The sequence below is a fragment of the Salvelinus alpinus genome, chromosome 9 (assembly GCF_045679555.1).
Source record: "Salvelinus alpinus chromosome 9, SLU_Salpinus.1, whole genome shotgun sequence".
In the NCBI taxonomy this organism is placed as follows: domain Eukaryota; kingdom Metazoa; phylum Chordata; class Actinopteri; order Salmoniformes; family Salmonidae; genus Salvelinus; species Salvelinus alpinus.
Window position 1 is genome coordinate 55725944 of NC_092094.1, and position 21493 is coordinate 55747436.

At 42.7% G+C, this 21493-nt stretch overlaps 1 protein-coding gene across 1 annotated transcript in view; it reads left to right on the plus strand.

Moving 5' to 3' along the window:
• The window catches only part of crabp1a (cellular retinoic acid binding protein 1a), a 31706-nt gene extending 13582 nt beyond the window's left edge, over nt 1–18124 (plus strand). The window contains exons 3-4 of the mRNA XM_071326804.1: nt 13601–13714; nt 18034–18124. Of these exons, the coding sequence (XP_071182905.1) occupies nt 13601–13714; nt 18034–18084 (165 nt within the window). The 3' untranslated portion in view covers nt 18085–18124. The remainder of the gene's footprint in view (nt 1–13600; nt 13715–18033) is intronic.
• Nucleotides 18125–21493: the final 3369 nt, after the last annotated feature.

The following is a 21493-nucleotide window of genomic DNA, read 5'->3' on the forward strand; positions in this document are numbered from 1 at the left end:
TTTGTTGCTGTTTACACATTAGGGAAAATATCAGTTTATAATTTTGCGTCCCCTTGATATTTTAAGTAGAAATTGTGCTCCAATATTGTTATATTAAATAAAAGTGCCCTTTAATATAGACCACATAGACAATTCAATAAATTAGATGTTTTATATGAATAAACACCTAAATTGCTAGTGCCAAAAATCTGCATTTTTACATGTCCCTCATGACTTCTAGGAAGATTTTAACCCTTAACCCCAACATTACTTCAAGTTTTCACCATCATTATAAAGGCCTAGTTACGCAATTTCTGAAGATTATAATGTATTTCATGTGATTCATTCATGTGATCCCTCATTTTACGGTAAACCCTGGTATGCGAACTGAACTCTCATTATAATATGGTTAAACTATTCCTTTTTAAATTATTTTTGCAAAAGAAACATTGAACATATAATACTCAAATCATAGTGTAAAAGCAGGTGAGCTGGTCCTACTCTTTTTGGCCATTTGCTGGTGTTTTGTGGTGGGAAACTGAGCACAACACGTGTTATGTAACAGGGTTGACGTCAACCCTGTTACCTATAGATAGATAGGCTAAAAATGTTTAACAATGAAAATACATTTGTGAAGCTTGCATTCAATTGCCCCTCCCTCCCTCAACCCTGTTACTTTAATGGCACTTTGACACTTATTATAGACATTTCATTTACCCTTTGAAATGGGAAAACATGCTTTTTATGAAGTTGAACACGTGCTCTTTATGACAGAATGTTAAAATGAGGTGAAATGAAGTTGTTTTAGACCAAGTTACACTACCGAAAATATACTCTATTCAAGGAACGACCCAGATCTGAATTGGACTGCATGTGTAAACGCATCCTAATAAGCTCACCCTCAAGTACACAAAACAGACTTTTCTACTTAATTTTAATCACATTAATTGTCCTATTGAATAACACTGCCATGATAAATTCTGAATGAAATAAATGTTTATTTTAATATGAACATTTAAAAAATGTAAATGCCGAAAACCCCCAGAACAATAATAAGCCATATGCTATTGTTTGAACCAAGTCACATCAGTTAACCTCTTGCATTTAGGGGAATGTGAAGAACATGGATCTTCAATTCTTGAGTTAGTCATTTTAAATGTGATTAAGTTAGGTCGAAGTACTTACCGGCAATCTCATGTTATAGCAACATTGATCTTGAATCATATATTTTGGTATGTTAGATCTAAGACTGCTTACGTCACCAGTTTCAGAGCAGGCCATGGATGATTTTACAAAGAGCTGGTAACAGTCGCCAAAGCATACAGCTCTAGGACACCAACATATTCCTCTTAAAATAAAATAAAAGAATAACAGTCGAATCCCCCACAAAATCCCCCAAAAATGTCTAGACAAACGGTATTCTGGTGGCAAGATAATTGCAAATGGAAAGAAAAAAAAACATGCATCATTGCGCAGAGAGCTTTTATGTCAAGAAAATTGCTGCTCATAACTGTAAGGGGAAAAATAATCTTACTGGGGAAAATAAATCTTACTTTTGTGGAAAAACATAAAATAGAAATGCCAACATTGTATCGTCATGATACGAATGCATCTTACTCAATTTCTAGACTGACTGAACCAGGAAACTGTAACTCATTGGTTTGAGCATCAGATTATGGCACTGGGTTTTTATTTAACCTTTTTTTAACTAGGCAAGTCAGTTAAGAATAAATTCTTATTCATTTTCAATGACGGCCTAGGAACAGTGGGTTAACTGCCTTGCTCAGGGGCAGAACGACAGATTGTTACCTTGTCAGCTCAGAGATTTGATCTTGCAACCTTTTGGTTACTAGTCCAACGCTCTAACCACTAGGCTACCTGCCGGGTTCCATAGCCTGTGCAGGATATTTTACAGTTCAGTGTTGGATCGTAAGAGACAGAAAGGGCCCCTACAGTCTGTGCCATCAGGCATGGTGGACAGACCCATACATCTCTTTGGCTGCCATCTCTAGGCCATCTTGTACCTCCAGATCCCCATCGGTTATGTGTAGAGTCTATGGGAATGGCTCGTGTCTGTCAGGTAGCATATGATCGATCCCTCCATTCCTTTTGATTTAAAGTATTTTCTGGCTGTTCGTGAGGTTTGAGGATCACTTTTAAAAAAGGCTCTTCTCCCGTCCTCGATACAAGTATTCCCCAGGTATATTTTCTTGGTCGGCTTCCACTTAGCTTCATAGTAGGCACAGTCCCCAATTAGACACCGTACTGGCTGGGCTTGTGGCAGGGTCCCGAGCCCTGGGCCTGGCCCAGGTTGGGGGGTTTAAAGGGATTACACTAATCTACCCAAGGCAAACAGGCGAGGGCTATTTCACACTGGCACAAGGTTAAAAGCGCTCTCTAATCGGGGGATTGGAGAGGATCAGGAGAGCCCTTCTCACTTACAGGGGCATCTCATTTCTGCCGGCAGGGAGAAAGTGATAAGGAACATTCAGCGCTGAGAGAGTCACCCCACAGGGAAGGGGGCTGGATCAAAGTTTTAGTCAGGAGTCACAGTGACCCCCCCAAAAAGTGATAATGAGACAGAGAAACCTGGCTGACGTTGACGAGCAAATTTCACCAACGCAAAGCTCTTCAACGTCAAAGTGGCCATTGATGCTGTAGAAAGTTGAAAAGCTACAGCTGTGTATATGTACATACCACGTTTAACTCACTCTGCTTGTCAGCGACCACGCTTATTTTTTATACCGAACCTTGGTGCAACCATTATGGTCTCTCCTGTAGACCGACACCAAGAGGAGAACGCTACACTTCACGACAAACAGACGACTTTGATAAATCAAGTCTTTTGGCCTGGCTGGTTGCTATAGAGACAGACTTTTAGAATTACTCACCTGCCACAGGGTACACTACGTGCAGGGGGTTCAGGGAGATCGATTAAGATGCCGTGCAAAGACTGCAGTCGTAGTTCCTTCCCGTCGTTTGAGAAGACAGTCCATTAAGACGACAAAAAGGTGATTCTTATTGACATACAGTCCCTTCATACCCCTTGACTAGTTCTACATTTTGTTGTGCTACAGCCTGAATTCAAAATGGATTACACATTGTTTTTCACCCAACTACACACACTACTCCATAATGACAAAGTGAAAACAAATTTGTTTAAAATGAAATGCAGAAATATCTCATTTACATGTGTATTCAGACCCCTAAGTCAATACTTTGTAGAAGCACCTTTGGCAGCGATTACAGCTGTGAGTCTTTCTGGGTAAGTATCGAAGAGCTTTCCACACCTGGATTGTGCAACATTTGCCCATTATTATTAAACACATTTTTCAAGCTCTATCAAATTGGTTGATCATTGCGAGACAACCATTTTCAGGTCTTACCATAGATTTTCAAGTAGATTTAAGTCAAAACTGTATCTTGGCCACTCAGGAACAATCACTGTCTTCTTGGTAAGCAACTCCAGTGTAGATTTGGCCTTGTGTTTTAAGTTATTGTCCTGCTGAAAGGTGAATCAATCTCCCAGTGTCTGGTGGAAAGCAGACCGAATCAAGTTTTCCTCTAGGATTTTGGGTGTGCTTAGCTCCATTCCGTTTCTTTTCTATCCTGAAAAACTCCCCAGTCCTTAACGATTACAAGTATACCGATAACATAATGCAGCAACCACTATTCTTGAAAATATGGCGAGTGATACTCAGTAATATGTTTTATTGGCTTTGCCCCAAACATAACACTTTGTATTCAGGACAAATATTTTATTGCTTTGCCACCTTTTTTTTGCAGTATTACTTTAGTGCCTTGTTGCAAACATGATGCATGTTTTGGAATATTGTTTTTCTGTACAGGCTTCCTTTTTTTCACTCTGTCAATTTGGTTAGTATTGTGGGGTAACTACAATGTTGTTGATCCATCCTCAGTTTTCTCTTATCACAGCCATTAAACTCTGTAACTGTTTTAAAGTCTCCATTGGCCTCAGGGTGAAATCCCTGAGCGGTTTCCTTCCTCTCCGGCAACTGAGTTAGAAATGATGCCTGTATCTTTCAGATCTTAAACATGCAAGTAGGACCTAAAAAAAAAAGTTTAATTCACTACAGAAACATCAAGTACTTGGTGGACATGTATAACATCTGATACACCATCCAAAGTGTAATTAATAACTTCACCATGCTCACATTGATATTCAATGTTTGCTTTTCATATTTTTTTACCCATCTACCAATAGGTGACCTTCTTTGCAAGGCATTGGAAACCCTCTCTAGTCTTTGTGGTTGAATCTGTGATTGAAATTCACTATGGTGTAGGGTATAGAGATTTGGTTGTCATTACAAAAATCATGTTAAACACTATTACGGTACACAGAGTGAGTCCATGTAACTTTTTATGTGAGATGTTATGCAAGTTTTTCCTCCTGAACTGATTTAGGCATGCCATAACAAAGGGGTTGAATACTTATTAACACAAGACATTTTAGCTTTTCATTTTGATTTAATTTGTAATTATTATTTTTTAAATATATATACACACTACTGTTCAAAAGTTTGGGGTCACTTAGAAATGTCCTCGTTTTTGAAAGAAAATCATTTTTTTTGTCCATTAAAATAACATCAAATTGATCAGAAATACAGTGTAGACATTGTTAATGTTGTAATTGACTATTGTAGCTGGAAACGGCTGATTTTTTATGGAATATCTACATAGGCGTACAGAGGCCCATTATCAGCAACCATCACTCCTGTGTTCCAATGGCACGTGGTGTTAGCTATTTCCAAGTTTATAATTATAAAAGGCTAATTGATCATTAGAAAACCCTTTTGCAATTATGTTAGCACAGCTGAAAACTGTTGTTCTGATTAAAGAAGCAATTAAACTGGCCTCCTTTTGACTAGTTGAGTATCTGGAGCATCAGCATTTGTGCGTATGATTACATGCTCAAAATGGCCATAAACAAAGCACTTTCTTCTGAAACTTGTCAGTCTATTTGTGTTCTGAGAAATTAAGGCTATTCCATGCAAGAAATTGCCAAGAAACTTAAGATCTCATACAGCGCTGTGTACTACTCCCTTCACAGAACAGCGCAAACTGTCTCTAACCAGAATAGAAAGAGGAGTGAGAGGCCACGATGCACAACTGAGCAAGAAGACAAGTACATTAGAGTGTCTAGTTTGAGAAACTATTTTCTACTATGTAAAAAATAGTAAAAATAAAGAAAAACTCTTGAATGAGTAGGTGTTCAAAAGTTGACCGGTAGTGTATATCTACAGTGGGCTCCAAAATGACTGGCACCCCTGACTGGCAATGGACAAACAATACTTTAAAAAATAAACTATAGAGAAACTCAAAATACTAACATGTGAGAAATACTGTTCTTTATTAATGTTTCAAACGGAACCCACCAAAATAATTTATTGATTTAATTATAAATCAATGTCCTCCAAATCAAGGTTTCACAATTAATGGCAGCCTTAAAGATTATTGTAAATAACATCTACCAAATTTAAACCAAGAATTAAGTTCAGTTTATTTAAGTTTATGTAAGTCTTAAGAAACTATATTTAGCCATTACATTACTTATTTTTTCACTAGGGTATAAAAATTAGGTATTACGCATGTACTATCCCTTTGTCATCCAACACCATGATGAAAACAAAAGAACTGGCAGTTCAAACGAGACAGATGGTCGTAGACCTTCATAAATCTGGTAACGGGTACAAGAAGATCCACATTGAATATACCACTGAGCACTGTCAGGGAAATTATTAAAACATTCAAAAGATATGGAACAGTTGAAAACCACATGGGTAGAGGACACAAATGCATTTTGCTCTTCAGGATAGGGAGGAGTATGGTGAGAGAAGCAACAAAATCCCCAAGAATCACTGTGAAAGAATTGCAGGCCTTGGTGGCGTCTTGGGGTCAACAGGTTTAAAAAAGCACCATCAGACGCCACCTCCACATCCACAGGCTCTTTGGAAGGGTTGCCAGAAGAAAGCCCTTTCTGACCCCAAGACACAGACGCAACCGCTTGGAGTTTGCCAAACGTCATTTAAAATATGACTGGAAGAAGTTGCTCTGGTCAGATGAGACCAAAATGTAACGTTTTGGTCAGATACAGCATCGGCATGTTTGGGGTCGAAACAAAGATGCATACAAGGAGAGGTACCTCATACCCACAGTGAAATATGGTTGTGGGTCAGTGATGTTTTGAGGCTGTTTTAATTCCAGAGGTCCAGGGGCACTGGTTAAGATTCACGGCATAATGAATTCCACCAACTATCAGGCAATTTTGGCTGACAATCTGGTTGCCTCTGCCAGAAGGCTGGGACTTGGCCGTGGGGGGACTTTCCAACAAGACAATGACCCAAAACATACCTCAAGATCCACAAAGAAATGATTCTGTGACAAAATCAATGTTCTGCCATGGCCATCTCAGTCGCCGGACCTCAATCCAATCGAAAACCTATGGGCTGAGTTGAAGAGGGCAGTTGATAAGAGCAAACCCAAGACTGTGAAGGATCTTGAAAGGATCTGCATAGAGGAATGGTCCAAAATCCCTCCAAATATGTTCCTTAACCTTGTCAAACATTACAGGAAAAGACTACATGCTGTTATCCTTGCCAGAGGTGGTTGATGAGGAGTGAGGAGTGCCAATAATTATGAAACCTTGATTTTGGTGATATGTATTTTGTATGAAATAATTGTATGATTTTGGTTGGTTCCATTGAAACATTAATAAAGTACAGTATTTCTCACATGTTGGTATTTTGAGTTGAGTATATTGTTTATATATTTTTAAGTATTGTGCCAGTAATTTAGGAGCCCACTGTCTTTATATATTTATACTTTGACATTTTGGGGTATTGGTGTGTAGGCCAGTGACAAAATATATACATTTAATCTATTTTAAATTCAGTCTGTAAAACAATAAAATGTGGAAAAAGTCAAGGAGTGTGAATACTTTCTGAAGGCACTGTATAAGGAGATTCGAAGTGAGTTAGTTCAGTGAGGCAACATGCCTTCAGTTTAGAGTTAAGTGAGATGGCTTCCTGGGTCTTGGCTATTGGAGCTTATTAGGCTGTTGCGGTGACAGCCACGCTCCCTGCTGTCCTTTGACAGACAATGTGTCATCCACAGTCAGCCAAGTGCTTGGAACACACCTGCAGCGAGGCACAGGGAGACCACAGCTCCACAGCTAGCCGTGGAAAGTCTTATGAAAGAATGCTTTTGGCTGAATTTTGCTCAAACACTGTGTCATGTTGACAACTCACTGGATCAATGTGATAAACTAAAAACCAGTGACGTACCAATGAATAATAGATAGCTTTCAGGACTGTGCATTGTCATAAAATCACTAAATGTAATGTTTTATGAAGATGCACCCTGCATCTATACCTTGCAAGCAAATTAAAAACTGTAATAGCCTACAAGAATATCTTGGGTGGGGTGGAGTTCATGGGAAGGGCTTTAATTTAGGATGCCGCTAAGTAAAGCACAAGAAATCCCAATTCACCCCAAAACATAGATGATTATTCAGAGCAGGAAATAGGATTTTCCCCACTTAAAATTAGACTCCCTCTTTGTCTGCTGAGAGGCCATGGTAACAGAACGGCTCTTATCCAAAGCCAAAGCCAGCAGATGTTCCAGTCAACTAGCTTGTTAAATGATACAGAAGAGGCATGACGGGGTAAACCAAATGCCCGGAGGAGGGATGGGGAGAAAGAGACCAGAAGAAAGAGAGAGGGAGGGAGAGAGGTAGAGGGAAAGAGAGAGCAAATCCATCCGAGTCGGTGCCAGAGACGGATGATAGTGGAAAATGGGGCCGTAGCAAATCGCCTCTGGGTTTATTAGAAAGGAGAGGAGAGAGCTTGGAAAAAAGCGCAGTGCACAGCAGAGCTCCACTGTTCAGCTGTAGCTTGTCTGTCTACGGGCCCGGCAGGCACTCTGATCGCTTCCCCCAACCTTTGATATGGTGATTAACATTTGGGTCTCACAGACTAGGAACTGCAGCATAATCTACTGTGGACAACATCAAACAGCGTGGAGAACGGCTATGTGCACACTATCGAGCTTTGTTCAAAAGATGTCCTTTTAATTACATCGAAAAATAGGTATAGTCACCAGCAATTAGAAGGAATAGATTACTTTGTAAATCTTCATAGTTGATTGAAAAAGAGTTGCAGTAGTTTGATCATTTGGGAAAATGTTTTACTCAGTTGTGACTAAATGTGTTGAGACCAAATATTGTACACATTTTGGAGTTAATGTAGTATTAAGCTCCTTTTTGATCATTTGGAAAATATTCTCTGACTGTATTGTGGAATGTGGATGACTAAATTAGCATTGCGTAGTGACTTCATCTTCTGGTCAGTTACCGGAGTGACAGGCTAGCATCTGGCTCCATAAGTTTGCATGTTATGCTTAAGTCAGTTGCGTTGTTGGGGACGCAGGTTTGAATCTCGAGTCTGCGGTGGTGGAGATGGACAGTGGTGCTATATTACTCAGGTCTCTCAGTCGGCTCTGAGATTGCTGCCAAGATAGAGGAGGTGGTCAAAGGTAACAAAAAAAAAAAAAACTTCACAAGAAACTCTTTAGCCAAGAACCACAGATCTGGCTCATTTGCATCAATAGTCAGCCAAGACCTTAGGCGTTGGTCCCTGGGTTTTATGAATTGATAATCCTTTAATATTTGAATCAATTACCCAAGGGAAAATGTGTCTTAAAACTATTATTAAATCAAACTAACTGAGAAAAAACTTGACCTTTTTGGTGCTAAGAGGCTTATAGAATGTGTTTTTTCTGCCTATAAAAAAGGCTTTCATAGATGAGATAAATAAATAAGTCTCAAGGATTTGGAGACAGGTCCTGAAGTTTGTATTTCATTTAAAAGAGACTTAAATAAATATAATTTAATGGAGGTTGTTCCTTTTGCACCCCAGGGCAAGATTAGGGGGGGTTCAAGGAGAGGATAGGGGTGTTGCATCAAACCGATTGAAGTAGCTTGTGTCCAATGTACATAATGACTAATGGGTCCCATTGAGACCAAGGCCCTCTTTTGAAAGGGAGCCCTGCATAAACAAAATGTATAAAATGTACAACATTCAAACATAATCAATCAATCAAATGTATTTACAAAGGCCTTTTTACATTAGCAGTTGTCACAAAATGCTTATACAGAAACCCAGGCTAAAACCCCAAAGAGCAAGCAACGCAGATGTAGAAGCACAGTGGCTAGGAAAAACTCCCTAGAAAGGCAGGAACCTAGGAAGAAACCTAGAGAGGAATCAGGCTCTGGGGGGGTTGCCAGTCCTCTTCTGGCTGTGCCGGGTGGAGATTAGAAGGGTACATGGCCATTAAGGCCAGATCGTTCTTCAAGATATTCAAATGTTCATAGATGATCAGAATTTCATAATCGAGCATACAGAGGTCGAGACAGCAGGTACGAGAGAGAGAGAGGGAGAGGGAATAGGGAGTCTAAACAGCAGGTCTGGGAGAAGGTAGCACGTCACGTGAACAGGTCAGGGTTCCATAGCTACAGGCAGAACAGAAGCACGACCAGGTGGACTGGAGTCGTCAGGCCAGCTATTCCTGAAGCGTGGTCATAGGGCTCAGGTCCTCCGGGAGAGGAGAGAGACAAGAGGGAGAGAATAACTAAGATCACACAGGACACCTGACAGGAGAATTTAACTAGATAGGACAGACTGACCCTAGCCCCCCGGTACATACACTATTGCAGCATAGACACTGGGGACAGAGATGGCCGTCTCCCCTCTCCACTGGGATTCTCTGCCTCTGACCCTATTACAGGGGCTGAGTCATTGGCTTGCTCACGCTCACCAATGCCGTCCCTAGGAGGGGTGTATCACGTTATGCCAGGATTGTTTTGCTATACAAGTAGGCTGAGTCACTGGAGTGATCTTCCTGTCCGGTGTTGTGCCCCTCGGGCTTGTGCGGTGGGGAGATATTCATTGGCTATACTCAGCCTTGTCTCAGTGTAGTAAGTTAGTGGTCTGTCGATCTCCCTTTGGTGGTGTCGAGGCTTTGCTTTGGCAAAGTAGGTTGGGTTATATCCTGCCTGGTTGGCCCTGTCCAGCCAGGCAGGATATAGCCACTTATCAGTAAGAGGCACATGACAGCCCGCTTGGAGTTTGCCTGAAGGCACCTAAAGACTCTCAGACCATGATAAACAAGATTCTCTGGTCTGATAAAACCAAGATTGAACTCTTTGGCCTGAATGCCAAGCATGACATCTGGAAGAAACCTGGCATCGCTACCAAAGGTGCTTCAACAAAGTAGTGAGTAAAGGGTCTGAATACTTATGTAAATGTAATATTTACATTATTGTTTTTAAATAAATTAGCAAAACTTTCTAAAAAACAGTTTCTGCTTTGTCCATTACGAACCCGATCGAACATCAGATTGATGAGGGAAAAAAACATTTCACCCATTTTAGAAAAAGGCTGTAACGTACAAAATTGAAAAAGTGAAGGGGTCTGAATGCTTTCCGAATCCACTGAGTGTACAAAACATTAGGAACACCTGCTCTTTCCATGGCATAGACTGACCAGGTGAAAGCTATGATCCCCTATAGATGTCTCCTCCCCTTCATCTACACTGATTGAAGTGATAAATCCACTTCAATCAGTGTAGATGAAGGGGAGGAGACCGGTTAAAGAAGAAACCTTGAGACATAGATTGGGGTATGGTAGTAAGTGCCAGGCGCACCGGTCTGAGTGTGTCAAGAACTGCAACCCTGCTGGGTTTTTCACGCTCAACAGTTTCTTGTGTGTATAAAGAATGGTCCACCACCCAAAGGACATCCCGCCAACTTGACACAACTGTGGGAAGCATTGGAGTCAACATGGGCCAGCATCCCTGTGGAACACTTTCGATACCTTGTAGAGTCCATGCCCCGACGAATTGAGGCTGTTCTGATGCCAAAAGGGGGTGCAACTCAATATTAGGAAGGTGTTCCTAATGTTTTTTACACTCAGTGTGTGTATGTATATACACTGAACAAAAATATAAAACGCAACATGTAAAGTGTTGGTCCCATGTTTCATGAGACAATGCCACAGATGTCTCAAGTTTTAAGGGAGCGTGCAATTGGCCTGCCGAGTGTAGGAATGCCCACCAGAGCTGTTGCCAGAGAATTAAATGTTAATTTCTCTACCATAAGCCAATTTGACCGTATGTCCAACTGGCCTCACAACACGTGTAACCACACCAGCCCAGGTTCTCCACATCCGGCTTCTTCACCAGTGGGATCTGAGACCAGCCTGAGACCAGCCACCCAGACAGCTGATGAATCTGTGGGTTTGCACAACCAAAGAATTTCTGCACAAACTGTCAGAAACCGTCTCAGGGAAGCTCAGCTGCGTGCTCGTCGTCCTCACCAGGATATTGACCTGACTGCAGTTCGGCGTCCTAACTGACTCCAGTGGGCAAATACTCACCTTCGATTGCCGCTGGCACGCTGGAGAAGTGTACTCTTCACGGACAAATCCTGGTTTCAAATGTACCGGGCAGATGGCAGACAGACAGCGTGTATGGCGTTGTGTGGGCGAGCGGTTTGATGATGTCAACATTGCGAACAGAGTGCCCCATGTTGCGAACAGAGTGCCCCATGGTGGCGGTGGGGTTATGGTATGGGCAGGCATAAGATACGGACAACAAACACAATTGCATTTTATCGATGGCAATTTGAATGCACAGAGAGATACGGTGACCAAATTCTGAGGCCCATTCTCGTGTCATTCATCTGCCACCATCACCTCATGTTTCAGCATGATAGTGCACGTCCCCATGTTGCAAGGATCTGTACACAATGCCTCGAAGCTGATGGCCCAGTTCTTCCATGGCCTGCATACTCACCAGACATGTCACCCATTGAGCATGTTTGGGATGCTCTGGATTGACATGTACGACAGCGTATTCCATTTCCCGCCAATATCCAGCAACTTCACACAGCCATTGAAGAGGAGTTTGACAACATTCCACAGGCCACAATCAACAGCCTGATCAACTCTATGCGAAGGAGATGTGTCGCGCTGCATGAGGCAAATGGTGATCACACCAGATACTGACTGGTTTCCTGATCCACGACCCTACCATTTATTAAAAAGGTATCTGTAACCAACACATGCATTCCTATACTCCCAGTCATGCCATAGATTAGGGCCTAATGAATTAATTTAAATGGACTGATTTCCATATATGAACTGTAACATCTTTGAAATTGTTGCATGTTGCGTTTATATTTTTGTTCTGTGAAGATAAGCCAAATATCAAAGGTGGGACATACATATACAGTCTGTCACAAACACAGGCTTCAGGGAAGCAGTGGTTCCTTGCTTCCGCGACCACCACTTCCCTAACTATGGAGCTCTCCCATAACAACCACCACTGGAGGATGAGGAGAGGGTCGCTGCGAGCATGTGGTCCGGAGGCTGCTCCATGAGATGGCAGGCTCACTAACCCAGGACCAGATTCAGAGGATCTTGCACTGGGTACTGAGATGGAGTGAGAAGGACAGGGGGAGTGGCGGAGGACTTCGTCGGAAGGCTCCGGGTGAAGTCAGGGGGCTCAAAGCTGTAAAACGGTTAGAGAGCCGCAGCTCTGGGCGAGAGAACAGAGGGAGGATACGTTGGATTCCACTTTGCCTCCAATGGTGTAGAGCAAGACGCAGTAGCTCTCCGGTTCTCGTCAGTGGGATGTGTTAATATGGGAACGTGGTCCAAGGTAGTATTCTCAGTAGCTACTGCAGAGGAGCCCAATCTCGTATAGCAACCAGCATGATCACCTCAGTCATTTAGAATTGTTGCATCAAAAACAGCATGCAGTCTTGAAGTTTCCATAGCGAGAGCGAGACGTTCTTTTAGGACCCTGTTCTCCTCTAGTAGCTCAATGATCTGGTCTGTTGAGGCAACGAGTTGTTTACACTTTCCACAAGTGTACAAGTCAGTAAATCATTACTCTTTCACTATGATGAACATATCACAGATCTCACATTTTATGGCTTCACTGTCCATCTCTGGATCTGACTCCAAATCAGAGCAGTCCGACATGCTTGTACTCGGGTCAGAAACAGCAGTCCCGGCTTCTAGAGCCAACCGCGACGTGAGACAAGCTTCGTTGCTGCCAGCCAAGTAGCCTAGCTAGTCGGAGCTAGCCAGGGCTTGCCTGCTAACGTTAGCGCCATGAGACAGTACAATCCAGCCAAAAAGAACAGCACTAACACCATGGCCCCACAATAAACACTTAAAACAGAAGTTTAAACTGGTATAAAATGTACAAGTGTCTTAAAAATGTTAAACGTGTAAGTATTTTTAAAAAAAAGTATAAAACACAGAAGCTCTGTATCACCGCTCCATACTGTCTGCTTCCTACGAACACCAATAATGACAATACATTGTAGTCATACACCTTATAGACTTCTACTGTTTTTGTTCCAATTTTAAGCATTTATTCGAGGGCATCCTATGTGGAAAATATTGCTGTGTGTAAAAGGAAAAATGACCAGTTGTGTTGCAGAGGCATCTGCCAATTATGTTTTATATTATAAAACAATGAATGTACTGTAGTCCACTGACTAGTCCCCCTATATCTTCCTATGGCCTCACAGAGTCTAGCAATCTGGGAGACGGAGAACAAGATGGTGTGTAAGCAGACGCTGGTGGATGGAGATGGGCCCAAGACATACTGGACAAGAGAACTGCGAGGAGACGAACTGATACTGGTGAGGACTACAATAGTAGTCATAGTGGTAGTCAATACCACTAATAGTAGTATCGCTAGCCAAAAACCTGAACTTGGGCAGTAACCTCGACACCCAGAACCAAATCACCTGCTCACAGTCTGTCAAGAGACTACTTGAGTGATTAAACAATCTCCCATTTTGACATGGATCAATGCGCATAGAATATAAATGAATTATTGGTAAATCTTTCCTTGAAATTGTTATATTTCCTTAGAAAGGTCATAGCACCTTCTAGATGCATACAGCATTATTCAACTATGTTGTGCGCTATTTCTTTATTATACCATTTCAGGTCACACTTTATTTGGATAGTCTAGATTTATAATCAACAAACTATCCGTTGATAAGCAACTGCTTGCTAAGGTTACAGTTTAATTTAGAATAAGGGTTAAGGTTAGGGTAAGGGTTTAGGTTAGGGTTAGAGCCAGGGTTAGTAGATAGTTCATTGGAATATTACTCAGTCTGTAGAGCATCTACAGATGGACTATCCAAATAAAGTGTTACCCAGTTTCATAATACACCATCACTGCATCTATAAGATGCTATGAATATGTTTCCAAACCTAATTTTCTGCAGTCCAGCCCAACTCCTCAGTCACAGACCTCATAACTAGTGATATAGTATGAGGGGGGAAGGTCTAAAAGCAGCATGTACATTTACTGCACATTAAAGATGGGATATAAAAGCACCTACTGTGCCCTATGAAATACTTTGTTAATAGAATCCCATAAGCAGCCACCCTGGAGATGCATCCATTTCCCAATGCCACATAAAGGAAATTAGATTATATGAGGACATCTTCTGAAGTGAGGAGCTTTACGTCATCTTTCAGAGAGATGTGCAAGGATTACAGGATAACAAGAGTATTGCCAATACCATTATACTCCTGTTGCATGAAGCCAGTGAATACGGGTTTGAGTCATGGTTTAGTCTATAGCCACAAAAGTAAAATAGAACGGGAAGAGTTCAGGATTAGTCCAATGCACCATTATGAGCCAATAGAATACAGTTAACCGCAAACCAAGTGGAAAATGGTTGTTCAGAAACGCTACTAATGACAAAGTAGATCTTCCTTTTATAAAATGCAATGCATCTTCTTACATACTTGCTCTTCCTTGTCAATGAGTCACCATACTGGTGTATGAGCATTGCTCATAAAACTGACGATCAGGAAAGAGTGTATGTATGGATTTTCTTCAAGTGGGTTAGTGATAAAACCAGAGTGCAGCCGTGTGTTGGGTGCACAGAGCCGGGCTCCGGTGACATTGGATGTCTGACCTCCAGCTGGTGGGGGTGCCTTGCAGCACTAATGGATCCCATTGATATAGTTGAAGAATGACAGCAGCGGAACTATTCGGATGGCTGCTGGTGACACAGGCACTGCTCTTCTTACTTTAGTCCCCATCACAGGGAGGTTGGTGGCACCTTAATTGGGGCGGACGGACTTGTGGTAATGGCTGGAGCAGAATGATATCAAATACATCAAACACGTGGCTTCCATGTGTTTGATGACATTCCATTCCAGGCATTATTATGAACCGTCCTACCCTCAGCAGCCTCCACTGGTCCCCCATAGACTATTGCACATGATATGACGCAACCCCATAATGGCTTGATAGAGAACAGGGGTCTTGTCTTGTAACTACGGGAGGGATGTTCTGTCGTTTCATACAGGATGCTATAATCACTCTCCTCTAATCCCGACATCTCTGATTTTTGAATCCCAAATGAACCAGGCTTTTCTTGTGTAGGTAGTTTTGAACTTTCAAGTTCTAAGGATTTAGAATGTTTTGATGGGTTCAAGGAAGTCCAACATTTCAAATTTACATTTACATTTACATTTAAGTCATTTAGCAGACGCTCTTATCCAGAGCGACTTACAAATTGGTGCATTCACCTTATGATATCCAGTGGAACAACCACTTTACAATAGTGCATCTAACTCTTTTAAGGGGGGGGGGTTAGAAGGATTACTTTATCCTATCCTAGGTATTCCTTAAAGAGGTGGGGTTTCAGGTGTCTCCGGAAGGTGGTGATTGACTCTGCTGACCTGGCGTCGTGAGGGAGTTTGTTCCACCATTGGGGTGCCAGAGCAGCGAACAGTTTTGACTGGGCTGAGCGGGAACTGTACTTCCTCAGAGGTAGGGAGGCGAGCAGGCCAGAGGTGGATGAACGCAGTGCCCTTGTTTGGGTGTAGGGCCTGATCAGAGCCTGAAGGTACGGAGGTGCCGTTCCCCTCACAGCTCCGTAGGCAAGCACCATGGTCTTGTAGCGGATGCGAGCTTCAACTGGAAGCCAGTGGAGAGAGCGGAGGAGCGGGGTGACGTGAGAGAACTTGGGAAAGTTGAACACCAGACGGGCTGCGGCGTTCTGGATGAGTTGTAGGGGTTTAATGGCACAGGCAGGGAGCCCAGCCAACAGCGAGTTGCAGTAATCCAGACGGGAGATGACAAGTGCCTGGATTAGGACCTGCGCCGCTTCCTGCGTGAGGCAGGGTCGTACTCTGCGAATGTTGTAGAGCATGAACCTACAGGAACGGGTCACCGCCTTGATGTTAGTTGAGAACGACAGGGTGTTGTCCAGGATCACGCCAAGGTTCTTAGCACTCTGGGAGGAGGACACAATGGAGTTGTCAACCGTGATGGCGAGATCATGGAACGGGCAGTCCTTCCCCGGGAGGAAGAGCAGCTCCGTCTTGCCGAGGTTCAGCTTGAGGTGGTGATCCGTCATCCACACTGATATGTCTGCCAGACATGCAGAGATGCGATTCACCACCTGGTTATCAGAGGGGGGAAAGGAGAAGATTAATTGTGTGTCGTCTGCATAGCAATGATAGGAGAGACCATGTGAGGATATGACAGAGCCAAGTGACTTGGTGTATAGCGAGAATAGGAGAGGGCCTAGAACAGAGCCCTGGGGGACACCAGTGGTGAGAGCACGTGGTGCGGAGACAGATTCTCGCCACGCCACCTGGTAGGAGCGACCTGTCAGGTAGGACGCAATCCAAGCGTGGGCCGCGCCGGAGATGCCCAGCTCGGAGAGGGTGGAGAGGAGGATCTGATGGTTCACAGTATCAAAGGCAGCCGATAGGTCTAGAAGGATGAGAGCAGAGGAGAGAGAGTTAGCTTTAGCAGTGCGGAGCGCCTCCGTGACACAGAGAAGAGCAGTCTCAGTTGAATGACTAGTCTTGAAACCTGACTGATTTGGATCAAGAAGGTCATTCTGAGAGAGATAGCAGGAGAGCTGGCCAAGGACGGCACGTTCAAGAGTTTTGGAGAGAAAAGAAAGAAGGGATACTGGTCTGTAGTTGTTGACATCGGAGGGATCGAGTGTAGGTTTTTTCAGAAGGGGTGCAACTCTCGCTCTCTTGAAGACGGAAGGGACGTAGCCAGCGGTCAAGGATGAGTTGATGAGCGAGGTGAGGTAAGGGAGAAGGTCTCCGGAAATGGTCTGGAGAAGAGAGGAGGGGATAGGGTCAAGCGGGCAGGTTGTTGGGCGGCCGGCCGTCACAAGACGCGAGATTTCATCTGGAGAGAGAGGGGAGATTCTTAAATGCTTTTAAGAGTTTAGCCTCTTAGTCAAGCAACAGAGCAGCCACTACTAATGCCGCAAAATAAACCCCAATGTGCAGAAGTTGATACTTGTGAGCATTAAATCACACCAAGATGATACTGATATACTGTAAAAAATTCACCCTGGAATCTAAGTTCGACATGAGGAAAAGAGTTGTTATCCATCATCAAACTTACACCCAGACGGTGTCTTTTGAATGATGAGTCAGACGGTGAGACTAAAATATATGCAGGAATTTCACGAAAAAGCCAAAACAAACAGTCTGGCCTCGATTCGAGGCTCAACCATTCATTTTATGGAAGCACACAGACTCAGAAGCTGAAATTCAAAGTGATAGTTTGATTGTCTTTGGCAGTTCTCGCTGTAACTGGGGCACATTTCCATAAAATATGCACGCTCCATTTAATTGATTATGATTAAAATCAGTGTTTAAGGCTATGTCTCACAATTAGCACAGCTTTCCCACTTCACTTCAAAAGATAAAAAATGGGACAGAATAAAGCTGGTCACAAGGAACCCTCTATGTTTTTGAGGACATGGAAGATATTTACTTTGTTTTATTACCGTGGGCACTCATCTGCCATCCAAATAGGTGTTTAATGTAGTGGAAATAAAACCAATGCTCAATTATGCTATAGTTTAACCTTTGCTGACTTATTCTCTTAACGGTATAATGTGAGCTTGAATTGAGAGTATGGGAATCTGTGTTTGTTTGTTTTCCCTAGATGTTCGGCGCTGACGACGTGGTGTGCACACGGATTTACTTACGAGAATGAAGCTTCTCCAAGGCCAACCTGGACAAGGCAGAAAATAAAACCAGTCAGATATGTTGCAACACTCCTTAACCCCCCATTTCCCTGCCATGCTGAAAAATCAATATATAGTATATCCTACGTAATCCAGCAGCATCTGCTGCATAGTCTACATAAAACAACATTTGTGTAATATGGTAATTTGTGGTGTGGTAATGTGTGTTACAGTTCTGCTATAACTGCGATTCTCAATGTTTGATCCATATCTACAACCACTACCTTCTTTGTTGAGTTTGTCAATATTGCAAACAGGAATAAAAATGGGATAAAAAAAATTGAGTGAGTGTTCAAACTGATATTTGACCGTATCCAAATAGAGTTACTCAAGCCTTTCCTAGGATTAACAGTGAACATAAAAGGTAACTTTAGGCTTACTCCTGCGTTATCTTGGTTGTGTGCTTAGGGTCATTGTCCTGTTGGAAGGTGAACCTTCGCCCCAGTCTGAGGTCCTGAGCGCTCTGGAGCAGGTTTTCATCAAGGATCTCTCTGTACTTTGCTCTGTTCATCTTTCCCTCAATTCTGACTAGTCTCCCAGTCCCTGCTGCTGAAAAACATCCCCACAGCATGATGCTGCCACCACGCTTCACTGTAGGCATGGTGCCAGGTTTCCTCCAGATGTGACGCTTGGCATTCAGTCCAAAGAGTTCAATCTTGTTTCTCATGGTTAGAGTGTCCTTTAGGTGCCTTTTTGGCAAACTCCAAGCGGGCTGTCATGTGCTTTTTACTGAGGAGTGGCTTCCGTCTGGCCCCTCTACCATAAAGACCTTATTGGTGGAGTGCTCCAGAGATGGGAAAACCTTCCAGAAGGACAACCATCTCCACATAGGAACTCTGTCAGAGTGACCATTGGGTTCTTGGTCACCTCCCTGACCAAGTCCCTTCTCCCCAGATTGCTCAGTTTGCCGGTCGGCCAGCTCTAGGAAGAGTCTTGGTGGTTCTAAACTTCTTCCATTTAAGAATGATGGAGGCCACTGTGTTCTTGGGGACCTTCAATGCTGCAGAAATGTTTTGGTACCTTTCCCCAGATCTGTGCCTAGACACAATCCTGTCTTGGAGCTCTACGGACAATTCCTTCGACTTCATGGCTTGTTTTTTTCTCTGACATGCACTGTCAAATGTGGGACCTTACATAGAGAGCTGTGTGCCTTTCCAAATCATGTCCAATATATTGAATTTACCACAGGTGGACTCCAATCAAGTTGTAGAAACATCAAGGATGATCAATGGAAACAGGATGCACCTGAGCTCAATTTCGAGTCACATAGCAAAGGGTCTGGATACTTATGTAAATCAGGTATTTGTTAAATAAATTTGCAAACATTTCTAAAAACCAGTTTTCGCTTTGTCATTATGGGGTATTGTGTGTAGATTGATGAGGGGAAAAAACGTAACAAAATGTAGAAAAAAGGAAGGGGTCTGAATACTTTCTGAATGCACTGTACATGCCCTTATATCGGTCATCAGTCAAAAAGAGTCTTCTCCTGAAATCTGCTCCTGAATTCATCCCAGTCATCAGCAACAGAGCATTTTTTTTTTGTTGCCTTGTGTGGTAGGTTTTGTGAGTTTTCACACTCTTATGTAGGTGTCATAACAAGCCATAAAATACCTACCGTGGAAGGTTTTGTGGGTTTTTACACTCTTATTGTAGGTGTCATAACCAGCCATAAAATAACATTAATATATGTCACAACAGGTCTAAATATAGGCTATGACAAGTTATGTCAGCTATTATGACATGGTTATGTCAAGTAAAGTGTTACCCAAAAACCACTCTGGAGAAAGTCTACCAACACTACTAAGAGGCTGTGACACAGAAAACGTTTGACATGTAGGACAAAAACTGCCCTGGTGAAAGTCCAACAACGCCATATATACTGGGGTTACATCGATTAAATTAGACTAACATTTATGCAGGCACAGTAGGCCCATTTCATTTGCTTTCGTTTGGCTACCTCAGAAAAACGCCTTAAAATCCAAACTCAATGCCCCCGCGCTTCATATTCCATCCGATAATACCGCAGCCATTCGTCAATCGCGCTGCACCATCTTCCAGACAATCCTGCAAAACGACCGTCTTCTCGCGTCTGATACTCCAGGCAATGAGATTAAAAGGCAGAATGGAGAGACGAGATAAGACCATACAGACTAATCCGAAGACAGTAAATGTGTTTAAAAAAGGCTGTCGCTAGCGTGACAAATGGCAGTGGCGAATTTGCATGAGTGTAGTGTTCATGGTAAGAGAACAATATATCACTGGAGAACAATGAGAAATCTTTATGGTCTGTGTAGTGTATTGGTCTGAACAGTGGAAAACCTATTCAAGTGAACAGAAAGTGCTCTTTTGTGGTGACTTGTGGCACTGAAGTCAAGAAGAACCAGTTAAGCAAAAACATATATATATATTCTAACAAGTCTCCAGGTTAGATCATTGCAGGGATGTCAAACATGGCCCGCGGGCCAATTTAATATGGCCCGCTAAGGTTGTCTAAGTATAACGCCATCGGTTGTGTAGATCCAGCTACTCAACCCCAGATGAACAGAACAGATAATCACAGCAAACCTGAAAATGACATGCTGCTTATCTTTTCCATTCATTTTGGATTGAGGGATATAGCTGGATCTACAGATGGCCCGGGACACCACATTTGAGGTCTAAAAACACCTGACAACTCTGGGATGGTTATATCCCTTTAAAATATCTACGTGTTTCATCCGTGCCTGAGTTCAACTCAGCTCAGACTGAGGAGTGCAATGAGAAAAAAATTGAAGATAGGAGCTAATTGAAAATGGGATCAAAGCTAAGCAGCATCAGATGTGAGACGCACTGCAGGAGGATTCCTTGGGGCTGTGTGTGGGACAGCAACACTATCACTGGATTAAGACAGATCGTGGGAGGACTCTGGGGAGATAACCCACTCTCACACAGCGAGACTGAGCTCATTTGAACACCAGAACATTTGGTAGATGGATGATAAATGTGGGTGAACCCACTCCAAACATTTTTACAGCCCTAAAACCACAATACTCTTCAGGCCAAAATACTGAACAAATTAGAAGAAAAATCCCTGGACTAACTGAACTGTTAATGTGGTAATAATGTGTGAGTGATGATTGTAATACCTCACAAGGAGCAGTAACCTGTGTTGTAATGCTGTGATTACTTTAGTAACAATATTGTACATACCGCATCTTTTGGGCACACTTGTGACATGTTGACATTAGCAACATCACAACACTAGTGTTGACAGGTGGTTTTTACCCAAGCTAGTACACAGGCCTTGTTTTGGGTTATCGTCACCATTGCAATGGGAAACATATTGCCATGGACCTAACCAGCAGAAGCCTTGGCACCAACGAAAGCCGTGTCCACTTT